This window comes from Haliotis rufescens, unplaced genomic scaffold (genome assembly GCF_023055435.1).
Source record: "Haliotis rufescens isolate VD_foot unplaced genomic scaffold, xgHalRufe1.0.p SCAF_22, whole genome shotgun sequence".
Taxonomy (NCBI): domain Eukaryota; kingdom Metazoa; phylum Mollusca; class Gastropoda; order Lepetellida; family Haliotidae; genus Haliotis; species Haliotis rufescens.
This window is the reverse complement of record NW_025963913.1, coordinates 9,231,775-9,245,276: the sequence shown is the minus strand read 5'-3', so window position 1 is coordinate 9,245,276 and position 13,502 is coordinate 9,231,775. Positions and strand designations below refer to the sequence as shown.

Sequence of the window (13,502 nt, the reverse complement as noted above, 5' to 3'; positions counted from 1 at the left end):
TTACATCACCTCTGTTACCTTGGGTTTTACAATCCCAAGCAAAACCTCCTGTCAATAAGTTTTAAGAAGTTTCAAGACATCATATTGTTTCAATACTCTTATGTTGACAGGTTCGGAGCAGCCTTGAAGCACTATGTTCCAACCTCAAGTCCACAAATGCACATCTTGAGGACAAACTAGGGGTAAGCAAAGATCTTGAGCAGTCATGTGCAGTTGCTTATTTTTTTTTAGTACGACCTGGCTGAAAATATAATCTGCTTATGTCATGGCCTCTTTGTCCATCATCAATCAGAACACATCTTCTCTGTACACCGTGGGAAGTTAAAACGTTTCACACTTGTTCCTACCATTGATAACAGCTTCAAATACAATATGGTTGTAAGGACAACCCAGACCGTTATTGTGAAATGCTTATGGCCATCTGCTTAAATAAAAGCAAGGCAATTAATTTTGGAAATATGGTCTGGTTGGGTGGCAATATTTTAGTTCCTTCCTACTAGTGTAGAACCTAATAAACATCGGAAGGGCTTCCTTTGTAATTGTATTCCTGTTAATAAATAAAATCTTGTTAATTTGGTATGTTCTAACACAGTAAACTACTTTTATAACGAACACACTTATAATGAACTGACGGATGTAACGAACTGTTCTTTCTGTCCCGATGTAAGGTGCCAAAATCTACCCCCCTTCAGAGTATACCCGGGTAGATTCTGGGAGCTCCCAGAATCTACCTCGGGGTAGATTTGGGGACTTCCCAGAATCTACCCCCCTTTCCCAGAATCTACCCCCAGGGGGTATAATCTGGGAATTCCCAGAATCTACCCCATGGTATAATCTGGGAGCTCCACCCAGAATCTACCCCGGGTTATAGCTATAATCTAGGAGCTCCAAGAATCTACTGCAGCCCTGTTTGATTTAAACATTTAAACATTATTTCATGAATGTACTTGAAGTTTTCTTTTGGAGGATGCATCTAACTCAGTCTTGATCTCTCCTGGTCAATTGCTGTAACAACATTAAGTTTACATAAATGCCTATTCAGTACACATCTAATTAGTTTTTAAACATTCATATCCCAGAATCTACCCCCAGGGGATATAATCTGGGAGTTCCCAAAATGGTGTAGATAATACCGGTAATAAATTGTTATCAAATCCAAATATTCAAAATGTTGTTTTATACATGCAAAGAAAAAATAAATATTGTTTAAACTAATAAAAAAATATCTTACAGATCACATTGACTTTAACTCATTGAAGTCATCATCAATTTGTAAGTTCGAAAGTTGGTGTTGCGAATTGTGTGAGGAAATGTCTTACACTTATGTTATTGAATAAGCTTTAACATGCTTTGTGAATAGACCTACCTACTTTTGATTGCATATAAAATCATTTTGAAACCAACTTGTGTCTGTCAGTACCTTTGTTTGGGGAGGCATGTATCACAGTATAAAGAATATATTCTGACTATAGAAGACATCACATCATTAAGCCCGTCGAATTATTTGTCCATTTACATTCTAATTCTTCTAAATATAGTCAGATGGGTGTAATAAATTTCATAAGGAATTGTCATTGTTTTAGTCAGAGTTTTTATAATATTATCAATAACAAATAGAGAAAACTAACATAAATTATGAGAGCAATTTATTCTGAAAACCAATATCCATTGATTCCTTGAATTATTTCAATGTCACTGGACATTTATTACAACGTCAAAGTGTTCATGGAGGTTGGTCAGATACACTGCACCAATGGACAGCTTCTCAAGTGTGAATGATGCTGGGTAGCATAGCCGTTTCAGCTCCTTTCCATAATGCGTATAGACAACAATGTCAGTTTGCAGAAGAGAAGCAGTGGCCATAATCTCTGCATCCGTTGCCCAGACACCATTTACGGCCATTCTTGACGAATTTAAGTATTTCGTCACATTCTGCTGAAGGTAGTTTTCCAGCTTTTCCCCTTTCTCACTCATGTGTTGTACAACAGCATCTCTCAGGCGTAAGTGGGATGTCTCCTGACCAGTTAGGAAATAACTAATGGCACGGAAGAAGCAGTTGCCATCACCCTTGGTCTTGTGTTGTCTTTTTGGTGCCTCAAATTCTTTCTCTCTTCCAAAATAAACAGACTTAAATGAAGGTAAATGTAACTGTTGAGAAAGTTCTCTTCTTCTTTGAATGGTCATTGCCTGGAAGCTGTAATGTGGCTTCTTGGGGGTGTTCCTGGTTGTGGTGCTGGGATTCTTGGACTTGATGGGACTGGTACGGCTGGTGGAACTCATAAACCTGGTGTGGTGTGGTACAGTAGGGCTGACAGAGCGTTTTGAACTGGTGTGGCTGGTGCGACAGCTAGGACTGGTTGAACTGGTAGTCTTGGTAGATCTGGTGGTAGGCCTGGTGTAGCTGGAGCGACTAGTAGGTCTGGTATGGTTGGTGGGGAAGACGTCATGTGGAGTGTGTCTTTTCAAATTTAATCCATGGTATGCGTTACGAAGCACTTGGCCACTCTTCAAACTCTTCAACTTAACACGTCCCTTGCCAAGCACTTGATGAACTTCATATGGTCCAAGGAACCTTGGCTCAAGCTTAGCGCCAATTCTGTTGATTCGAGGTGAATTCTTCAGATAGACGCTTGTCCCTAGCTCCAACTCATGATGACTGTCGTGTAGCTTGTCATGTTGTTCCTTCTGAATCTTCTTGGCCCTTGTAATATTGTTGCTGACTTTTGATGTGATGTTTTGTCGCAGGTTCTGCATGGCTTGGAGAAAATCATCACTGATAACATCTTCTTTTGGCGTTGGAGAGTCCTTAATGTCCATCGGTAGTTTTGCCTTTCTGATGTACATGCATTCAAATGGTGTCATCTTGGTTGATGCATGTACAGATGTATGGTGGGCAAACAGAACTCCAGGTATAAAAAACATCCCAGTTGTCACCACGGTCGTTGACAAGCTTTGAGAGGGCATTCTTAAGGGTCCTGTTGTCTCTCTCTCGTTGTCCATTGGTCTGAGGATGGTATGGTGAACTGACTCTGTGCTCCGTTCCCAGCTTGGTCATAAGATTGTCAATTATAGAGTTGATGAATTCTCTACCTTGATCACTGATCAAAATGTCAAAGCAGCCAAGTCTGCACACGGTCTTGTACAGGAAGTCAGCCACAGAATCTGCAGACTTATCAGGATACGCATCTGCTTCAGTGCACTTGGAGAAGTGATCGGTGACAGCAACAATGGAGCGATTCCCTCGTTGTGTCATCTGAAATGGTCCCATCAAGTCTATACTAATCTGGCTCCAAACTTCTTCTGGCACAGGCACGGAGCGGAGTGATGGGGCATCCGTTGTTATTTTAGGATTGAACTTCACACATGTCTCACAGGCCTTGCAATAGGACTCGATGTCTTTCTTCATTCCTGAAAAAGGGACACATATTTTATTCTCAGACAAAAATCAACAAATCTAAAATGATGCAAGAGTATATGGTCACATGCACAATCTCACAAGCACACACAATAACATCTAAATCCAATTTAATTTATTCCATTTCAGCCGACCAGAACAGGTCTGTTTGATCATGGGACCACCTCTGATACATAATTCAGGGTAGATTATGGGTGGAGCTCTAGAAAATACTTGGGTTTAACTTAATCATACTTAGGATATATGGAATTCTGATGCATTTAAAAATATTGAAAAATAGGTCTGACACATTTCTGAAAGTAATTAACTTTCCAGTAAAACTTTGCTGCAATTTTCTGATAGGTCCTCTCTGTAGCGAAGTGACCACCAGTGGTTGGGTTGTCATGACAGGCCTCCAGTACTCTCTTAAGTCTTTGCTGTGGCAACACTTCCTTAGCGTGGTGGAACAAGGTTCCATTCTGTGCAGTGTAAGGCTTGGCAACTTGTCTGAACTTGGACTTGGCATTGGTACGAAGATCACCCTTGAGCTTGTAGATCTCCTCTGGATAGCTGTGGTCAGATTTGGTCAGGTCCCTCAAGACCGTCGTCATAAACTTGATCATCCATAACTCAAAGTGGATGATATCTGTTGTTGTCGCTGTGAAATCTGTACCTTTGCATTTATATATATACATGTGTATAACCTATTCAAATGAGTCACATTCTCATCTCACATGTGAGATTTCTTTAATTATGATTACTGTTTGGAAAAACTGGTGCTCCCACCTTTGTCTTCTCAATATAAATGAACAGGAAGTGCATGTTTTAAAACTAATTAGATGTGTACTGAATAGGCATTTATGTAAACTTGATGAGATGACAATGTTGTTAAAGCAATTGACCAGGAGAGATCAAGACTGAGTTAAGATGCATCCCCCAAAAGAAAACTTCATGTGCAATCATGTACATTCTCATCTAACATGTGAGATTTCTTTAATTATAATGTATACTGTTTGGAAAAACTGGTGCTCCCACCTTTGTCTTCTCAATATAAATGAACAGGAAGTGCATGTTTTAAAACTAATTAGATGTGTACTGAATAGGCATTTATGTAAACTTAATGAGATGACAATGTTGTTAAAGCAATTGACCAGGAGAGATCAAATCTGAGTTAGATGCATCCCCCAAAAGAAAACTTCATGTACATTCATGAAATAAATATGTTTAAATCAAACAGGGCTGCAGTAGATTCTTGGAGCTCCTAGATTATTGTTATAGCCAGGGGTAGATTCTGGGAGCTCCCAGGTTATACCTCGGGGTGGATTCTGGGAGCTCCCAGATAATACCCCGGGGTAGATTCTGGGAACTCCCAGAGTATACCCCCTGGGGGTAGATTCTGGGAAAGGGGGGTAGATTCTGGAAGGCCCCACAATCTACCCGGGTATACTTTGAAGGGGGGGTATACTTTCAGACTTTACACCGGCAATGTGCTGTATATTTTTTCTTATAATGAAATATCGTATATAGAAATCTCACCTTGTGGTCCTGTGTGTACACTGTCAACGATAATGTTTAAGTGCATAAGGAACTGTTAATCAAGAGCTTAGCTCCTCACGTGTCATAAATCTGCCTGTCAAAACATCCGCGGCCAAGCACGACTATGCAAAGCCGCAATAAACAATTGAAGGCAATGGATTTACTCTTAAGTACTGACACCTTGTCCTCAAATTACACCCTCAGTTAACAATAGTAACACAGTAATTAGGCCCTAGTCTTTGAAGTGGATACATTCTGTGTATAAATTGCGATGTCTGGGGAAATTAAGTATTGGGAAATAGCAAAAGCTAGGAGAGTGAGAAAGAAAGCCCTAAATAGGTCAAAAAGGGATAAATCAGCCTTTGCCCAAGTCCGAGCAGCCAGGACGAAAGTAAGACAACTCATAGACGATTCTAAAAAAGAGTCATGGCAGACCTTCTGCAAATCCCTTAATGAGAAAACAAATGCTAAAACAGTCTGGAGCAAAATACACGCAATCAGGGGTAAGCGTAAACCCACAAAAATTCCCAAGTTAGCGAACGCCCATACAGTCAAAGAAAAGGCCAACATTCCAGCTGAGCACTTCTCATCTGTCAGCAGCAACACAAATTGCAGCAAAGAATTCAAACAGGCAAAAATGCTTATGCCTAAGATCTCAAAACGGCCGCAAAGCAAGCATCTGGTATACAATATACCATTTACTGTGACAGAGTTTGATGATGCGATACAACATAGAAAAGGCACAGCACCTGGTCTTGACACAACCAGCTACGAGATATTGAAAAACCTACCTGATCAAACCAAAGGCTTACTCACTGAGTTGTATAACACGATATGGTCCAAAGGAGAAGTCCCAAAAGCATGGAAACATGCTGCGGTTATCCCGCTGCTAAAGCAAGGGAAAGACGAAGCCCTACCAAACTCTTATCGACCGATCTCACTCACCTCAAACATGTGCAAAGCCATGGAAGCCATGGTTACAAAAAGGCTCATGCATCATCTTGAAACTGGCAACCACATAAAACCTGACCAAAGTGGCTTCAGGAAGGGACACTCGTGTCTAGATCATATTCTAAGACTGGAAAATGAAATAAAAAAAGCCCAATTAAACAGACAATACCTAGCCGCAGTATTTCTGGACTTCAGCAAAGCCTTCGACATGGTATGGCATGACGGACTCCTCTCAAAACTATCACAAAATGGAGTTGAAGGGAACATGGCAAACTTCATAGACAGCTTCCTGCAAGACAGGTCGCTTTCAGTTAAAATAGGGAACAATCGATCGGATCCTATGGCACTGGACAATGGCACGCCACAAGGCAGCATTATAAGCCCAACCCTGTTTAATATCATGATCAATGATCTTTTTGACCATGTCAACTCTCCTACCCAAACTTCTAAGTTCGCTGATGACGGAGCAATGTGGGTAAAGCACAGAGATATCTCACAAATCAGAAAAAAACTCCAGTCAGCCCTGGACGGAGTAGATCAATGGTGCAATAAATGGGGATTCACCCTTTCAAGTGAAAAAACTGTTGGAGTTCTATTCAAACGCCGGGGGAAAGATGCTATGATACCCCGTGTCTCCATAAAAGGCAAACCTATCAAATTCGAAAAATCTGCAATATTTCTTGGAGTTATCCTTGATCAACACCTCACTTGGCGCAAGCATATAGAATATGTGGAAAACAGATGTCAAAAAGACCTGAACGTATTACGGGCAATTTCAGGCACATCTTGGGGCACATCGAGGGACACTCAGCTGGACCTCTACAAAGCTCTTATCAGATCAAAAATTGACAATGGGTGTGAGGCTTTTCACTCAGCATCAAATACTGTCTTGAGGCGACTAGACAGAATACAATACAAAGCCCTAATACTGGCCACAGGCGCAGCGACAGGCACCTCACTAGAAGCACTACAAGTAGAAACGGGAGAACTCCCATTGAAACTAAGACGAGAGCAGGCAATATTATCGTTCTGGGGACGAACATCAAACCCTTTGGTTAAAAAGATATGGCAAGACAAAAACGCTCGAGATGAGGCCCTAGCTCGAAAAAATCCCTCACTAAAGCCATCTGGGATATTAGTACGTGAACTCATTCGAAGTCACAATTGCGATGACATTCAGCCTCCAGAAAGTCACTACAAAGGGTTACACCCTCCCTGGACTTTACAAACTCCCAAAGTTGACACTGCTTTAACATCAGAAGTCACTAAAAGAGAAAACCCAACCCTACTACGTTCAGTAGCTATCACTAAAATTCAAACTACCTGGGACAGCTGGGCCCATATATACACTGATGGATCCAAGAATCCTATCAACAACAGTGCTGGTTACGGGATCCATATCCACAGCTCCAAACCCCAAGCACATTCAGTTCGCTTGCCCGATGGTCAGTCAGTATTCACGGCTGAATTGGAGGCAATTCATCATGCACTCAAACTCATACCGGAACTCCCGGAAGCAAAGGCAGTCGTCCTATCAGACTCGCTAAGTGCACTTCAGGCCATCAGTGGAAGAAACTCAAACTCCAGGCCAAACACAGTCAACAATATTCTATACGAATATACATGTACAAAACTATCGGACCAAGGGCAACAGGTGGAGCTGTGTTGGATCCCCTCTCACATAGATATTCATGGAAATGAAAAAGCAGACTCACTGGCGAAGCTAGCTCTAGACAAAGCGGATATACAGCCTATTCCCTTTAGTAAACTAGAGATAAAAAGCAAAATCAAAGCCTCCATAGCAAAAAGATGGCAAACCCAATGGGACGCAAGTAAGATCGGCAGATGGCTATACAAAATTCAACCCAAGGTCCAACAAAAGCCAAACTCATACTCAATTGAAAGGAAAATTGAAACTGCTATCTCACGCCTCAGACTTGGTCACAAAAAGCACTATGACAAGGTTTGTTCATCTTGCATTCAGGCTGAAACCATTGACCACCTGTTACTAGAATGTCAAGACCATGCCCCAGCCCGGGCTAGGTTAAAACAAGAATTGCAGTTAGATCCGCTATCTGTCATAGATCTCCTAAAGCCAAGAGATGCAATAGCGAAGGCCAAACTAACTCTATTTCTGAGAGATGGACAGCTGCTCGAGCAGTTTGGCAAGGAGTACAGGACTATTGCCAATTTTTTGCGCTGATGCCGTGAATGAGGCTGTGTATTACATTGTTGAAATCAACTTACCAGGAAGATTGTCGAGGCATTGACATTGTGACAGATGCTCATCATGGATGGAGAAAAAAATGCATCTGAGAGAACCTTTGTTGCTTTGAGCTTCGAGACCAAACATGAGTTCATACCGAAGTAGTTGTAGCCAGCAACCTGAATAATCTTGATGAAAATAATGTTGAAATCCATGTTCACGCACATGGCAGAATTAATGTGAACAAATATTTATCTAAACATTGTTTTGAAGTGTGTTTGGCTGTCCGTGTTTTATCTTCATTCTGACGTGAAATAATATAAAGTTTTCGTGTCTCAATTTTTCCTGACTCTGTCGTAAATTGTGCACGGATCTAATAAAAGAAATACAACTAGATCTTCCATTGCACAGTCATAAAAGAACCAGGTCAACTTTATCTATCTTCAGTTCATTAAAAACTTGTTTCCAAAGCAATGGATGTCAAAATAACATCGAGATTAAGACCGATGACGAGAAGCATAAACGAGATGGCTTTGATAGAAACGAGAATGAGCGGATGGTAGTTGAAGGGTTAAATAGGCTTTGGTGAGTGACGTCAGAAGCATAGGTTTGCGCATGCGTTGCCGACAAAGTATTGGATTGTGGGATAGGTAAAGTGTAACCTGATCCATAGCAGAAAAATGGAGTACGATGTGCAAGTGATGACAGTTCATAATAAAATATACGACGTTGTAGGACACATAAGGCACAAGGAGCTGCGGCTAAGGTACTAGTTGTTTGTGCACAAACTAAAATAATAAATTTGACATTAATTTTTGGATTGAACTGAAAGAATCATGTCGTTAATTTTGTATTTATGTTTACTGTTACATTAACCGAAACTGTTGTTCTGCCGTAAAAATATACAACACAATACACTTTGACCACAAATGCATTGAATGTGTCACATGTACACATGACCATGTGCTTTGCTATTTATAACGCAATCGTACATAAGCTTCGCCCACCGTGATTGATGCAGATGCCGAACATGATCGATTTGATTTTCTATGATAAAACTACACAAAATTTATTGACTTTTATTATATACTTCAGCGTGAAAGACTGAGTTTTCTGAAGTTGAGAATAGTTATATTTTCATTGCAGTGAACATAACGCTTGATATTTCAACATATTATACTTGATATTTCACTGCGGTGAACATAACACTTTGACGGAACTATTGTCATACAAGAGTTACTTCCCCTTTAATTGTCTCCTTTTGTTGTAAGTGACAAGCACGTACACAATTGTTGACGTTCTTTTTACGTTAGTTCCACATTGACAAGGCAAAATAATGATGGATGGTCATTTACGGAGTTAGTATCACTTCTAGCCGTTTATTCTTCTCTCAAAAATGTTTCGTTATAAACTGTAAATCTCTCAATCAACTCATCAATCGAGACTGTTCGTGCAAAGCGCCATTTTTGTTACTTAACCAGAGTGTATTCTTTCGCTTCCAACAGCAGTCTCCTAGTATTCAAGAATATTTATTGTTATAGTTGATTTTGTATGTAATCATATCGAAATAAGAATTATTGTGACCCTAAAGAATTATAGTGACCCTAAATATTTTTTGATACCTTTGTTTATATCTTTAAAGATTCTGCAAACACGAAACTACTTTTTAAGTCGTAAATACAAGGGGTGGTGAACTGTCCCTATGTGTCAGGCAGGGAGAATTTACATTTCAAGGTTTTACATTTGTAATGAACTAGTTTAATTTTCCGGTAGAAACTGCACAAAAAGTATATAATAAATAAGATATTCCATGTGTCTCATGAAATATCATGTTTTCTCATCTTGTGACGGGGAAAACACGATATTTTCACTCGTGGCTATGCCACTTGTAAAAATATCTCCTTTCCCCCCAGTCACTTGATGAGAGTGATACAAAGTTTGACAGTAAATGGTGATCATGTTTGCGAAACGGTTTTCAAAAAGCTTCTCCGGACACTCAGTTGTGTTTCCATTGTCATTCACTGTTCATAACTGAAACACCGCCACTTTGCGGGCTATTTAAAGTCAGGGTGGGGCTTTAAACACTTAAAGCAACGGGGGCACGGGTGGCCCAGTCGTCTAAGGCGCCGCGATTCGCTGTGCAGAGTTGGGTCCCCTGGACACGCCAGAAACCTATGATTGTGAGTTCGAATCCCAGTTCGCCCCGATGATGTTTCTGGGTTTGTCAGCACCATACCCGTGCTCGTGGGTTTCACCGAATTGGTAAACGTCTAATACCTGCATCACTTCCGGCTTTCCTCCCACATTAAGCTGACACGCCATGATATAACTGGAATAATGTTAAAAGCGCCGTTACACCCAACTCACTCACTCACTTAAAGCAACAACAATAAATTCAGTATTGATAAACTTAGGATGGCAGTGAGTGAGTGAGTGAATATTGCTTAACGCCGCATCAGCAATTTTGCAGCTATTCGCGGCGAGAAATGTCTTTTGTGTAATCATATGTCAACCAATATAATAAAAGTGATGTTGATAATCACTAAAATCTCAGTCATGTATCACATTTATAGGTAAAAGACTGACTGTTCAGGTAAAAATCTATATTTTATCATAGAGTTTGATTTCCTTTAAATACGCTAAAATCAAGTGATTAGAAACTGTGGTAAAAAGTTCGGATAAGGTATGAACATTATCATAAAAACGTTTTCTGACAAGTGCAAAATCAACACATTCCAGCAGAATGTGCTTCATAGTAAGAGGGCTATGGCAAGGTATACAAAAAGGTGGATCTTCACCCTTCAATAAAAATGAATGTGTATAATAACTCTGGCCAATGCGGCACCACTGTAAAACAACTTCATCATGACGATATAAACCGGAATGTGCGTGACCTCCAATCAGTGGTTTGATAGCATGAAGTTTTTGTTCATAGTCTTGGTATTCCAACTTTTTTGCCAATGATCATTCACATATTGTCTGATGCAAGGTTTTAGATCAGAATAGGGGAAGTTTGAGTTTGAAGTTTGTTTATTAAGAGCGGCTTTTGCCGAAGAATATGCTTTACAGTTGCCGCTGATGCCAACATGACTGGGCAGCCAACAAAAAATTATAACTTTTCCAGCTACGGATAAATTGAGATGACACCTTAAAATTTCAGCTAAAAATCGATGATCCACTTTTCGATTTTTGATTGCCTGTAAACAGGACAAACTATCAGATAATGTAAGAAAACTGCTTTTAGAAGACTGATCAATATATTGCAAAGCTAATAATATAGCCTGAGCTTCTGCCGTAAATATCGAACTACCGTCAGTTATACGTATAGACACTCTATAAATGTTAGCAACAGCTGCAGCAGACACCTTTTCATCATCTTTTGAACCATCAGTGTAAATATTGGTATAAGAGGAATACCGGTTCTTCAGTTCATGAAATTCTTGTTGATAAAATAATTGATTAGTGTCAGACTTCTTGAGGTTCGCTAATTCTAAATTAACATCAGGTTGTATCGATTGCCAAGGAGGCATTTCTGAGATTTTGTATTCGGCAATGGCAGAGAGATTTAAATGGGCATCCATGATATGGGATTGCATGCGAATGCCAAGTGGTGGGATTGTGTTTGCATTTCTGATATATAAATGCTGATATGGAGCATTGAAGATATTGTTAAATGCTGGATTAGAAGGATTGGAGCGGAGTTTAGTGATATATTGTAATGCCAGTTTTATTCGTCTTAAGCTAAGACTGGGTTCATTGGCTTCCACATATAGACTGTCAATTGGCGATGTCCTAAATGCTCCAAGACACAACCGAAGTCCCTGATGGTGAATAGTGTCAAGTACTTGAATGTATGATTTACGAGCTGAACCATAAATGAAGATGGCGTAATCAAGTTTAGACCTTATCAAAGTTCTATAGAGATGTAATAGTGTTTCTCTATCACCACCCCACCTAGTATTTGACACTACCTTTAAAATGTCAAGTGCTTTCAAACATCTAGCTTTAAGATTTGTAATGTGAGGTATAAATGATAACTTTTGACCAAAGGTAATACCCAAAAACTTGGTTTCTTTGACCACTTTTATTGGAATATTATTTAAAGTCAATTCTGGATCTTTATGCAATTTCCGTTTATTGCAAATATGAACACAGCAGTTATAAGTTTTGGAAAATTTAAAACCATTTTCTAAGGCCCATTTTTGTATTTTATTGAGACAAAGCTGTAACTGTCTCTCAATGGTATTCATATTTGCACCATGGCATGAAACATTAAAATCGTCAACAAACAAGGAACCATCAATATTTTCATTTAAAACTTTAGCAAGACTGTTGATTTTTATGCTAAAAAGTGTTACTGATAAAATACTGCCCTGAGGGACCCCTATTTCCTGATCATATATCTCGGACAATGTGGAGCCTACTCAAACTTTAAATTTTCTATCTTCTAAAAAAGGCGAGTGATGAAATCAGGCATACGGCCACGTATACCCATGTCGTGGAGATCTTTTAATATACCATACTTCCACGTGGTATCGTAAGCCTTCTCAAGATCAAAAAAGATCGACACAACATGTTGCTTGTTTACAAAGCCATTCCGTACAAATGATTCCTTTCGGACAAGATGATCGATGGTGCTCCTCTGGTGTCTAAAACCACACTGAATGTCTGTGATCAGATTATTTGATTCAAGAAACCAAACGAGACGCCGGTTGATCATCCGTTCCATGGTTGTACAGAGACAACTTGTCAGAGCAATAGGTCTGTAATTAGAAGAATCTGTGTGATCCTTACCTGGTTTAGGCACAGGTATTACAGTAGCCTCATGCCAGGAAGGAGGGAAGTTACCATTTTCCCATATACTATTAAATATGAATAAAAGGGTTAAAAGAGAAGGCTCAGGAAGACGTTTCAAAAATTGAGAATGTACGTCATCTGGTCCAGAAGCTGTATCATGAGCCTTGTTCAAAGCCTCTTGTAACTCAGTCAATGAAAAGGATTCATTGTAATCCTCTGCATTATCAGACCGAAAATTCAGAGTTTTCCTTTCCTGCTGATTTTTAAATTTTTTAAATTTTGGGTCATAGTTGGCAGATGAGGAATTTTGGCTGAACGTTTCAGCCAACTTATTTGCAATATCCTGTTTTGATGTCAATACATCATGATTAGATTGTAGATGCTGAATATTGTTCTGAGACCCCTTTCCTTTTATCTTTCTTATCATATTCCATACTTTATTAAGGGGGGTAAGAGAATTTATTTTCGAAACAAACTTTTTCCAGCTTGTACGTTTATTTTGTTTAATTGTTCTACGAGCCTTTGCTCTTGACATTCGTAAGCAGTTTAAATTATTCGCTGTGGGGTGTTTATTAAACACTCTTTCAGACTTTTTCCTATTTTTCCTAGCTTTTCTAC

General features: G+C 39.6%; 1 protein-coding gene across 3 annotated transcripts in view; it reads left to right on the top strand.

Moving 5' to 3' along the window:
- The window catches only part of LOC124114452 (ankyrin repeat domain-containing protein 26-like), a 792,436-nt gene that overhangs the window by 668,369 nt on the left and 110,565 nt on the right, over window positions 1–13,502 (top strand). For all 3 annotated transcript variants that reach the window (XM_046475021.2, XM_046475020.2, XM_046475019.2), the window contains one exon: window positions 111–182. In XM_046475021.2, coding sequence (XP_046330977.2) covers window positions 111–182 — 72 coding nt within the window. The remainder of the gene's footprint in view (window positions 1–110; window positions 183–13,502) is intronic.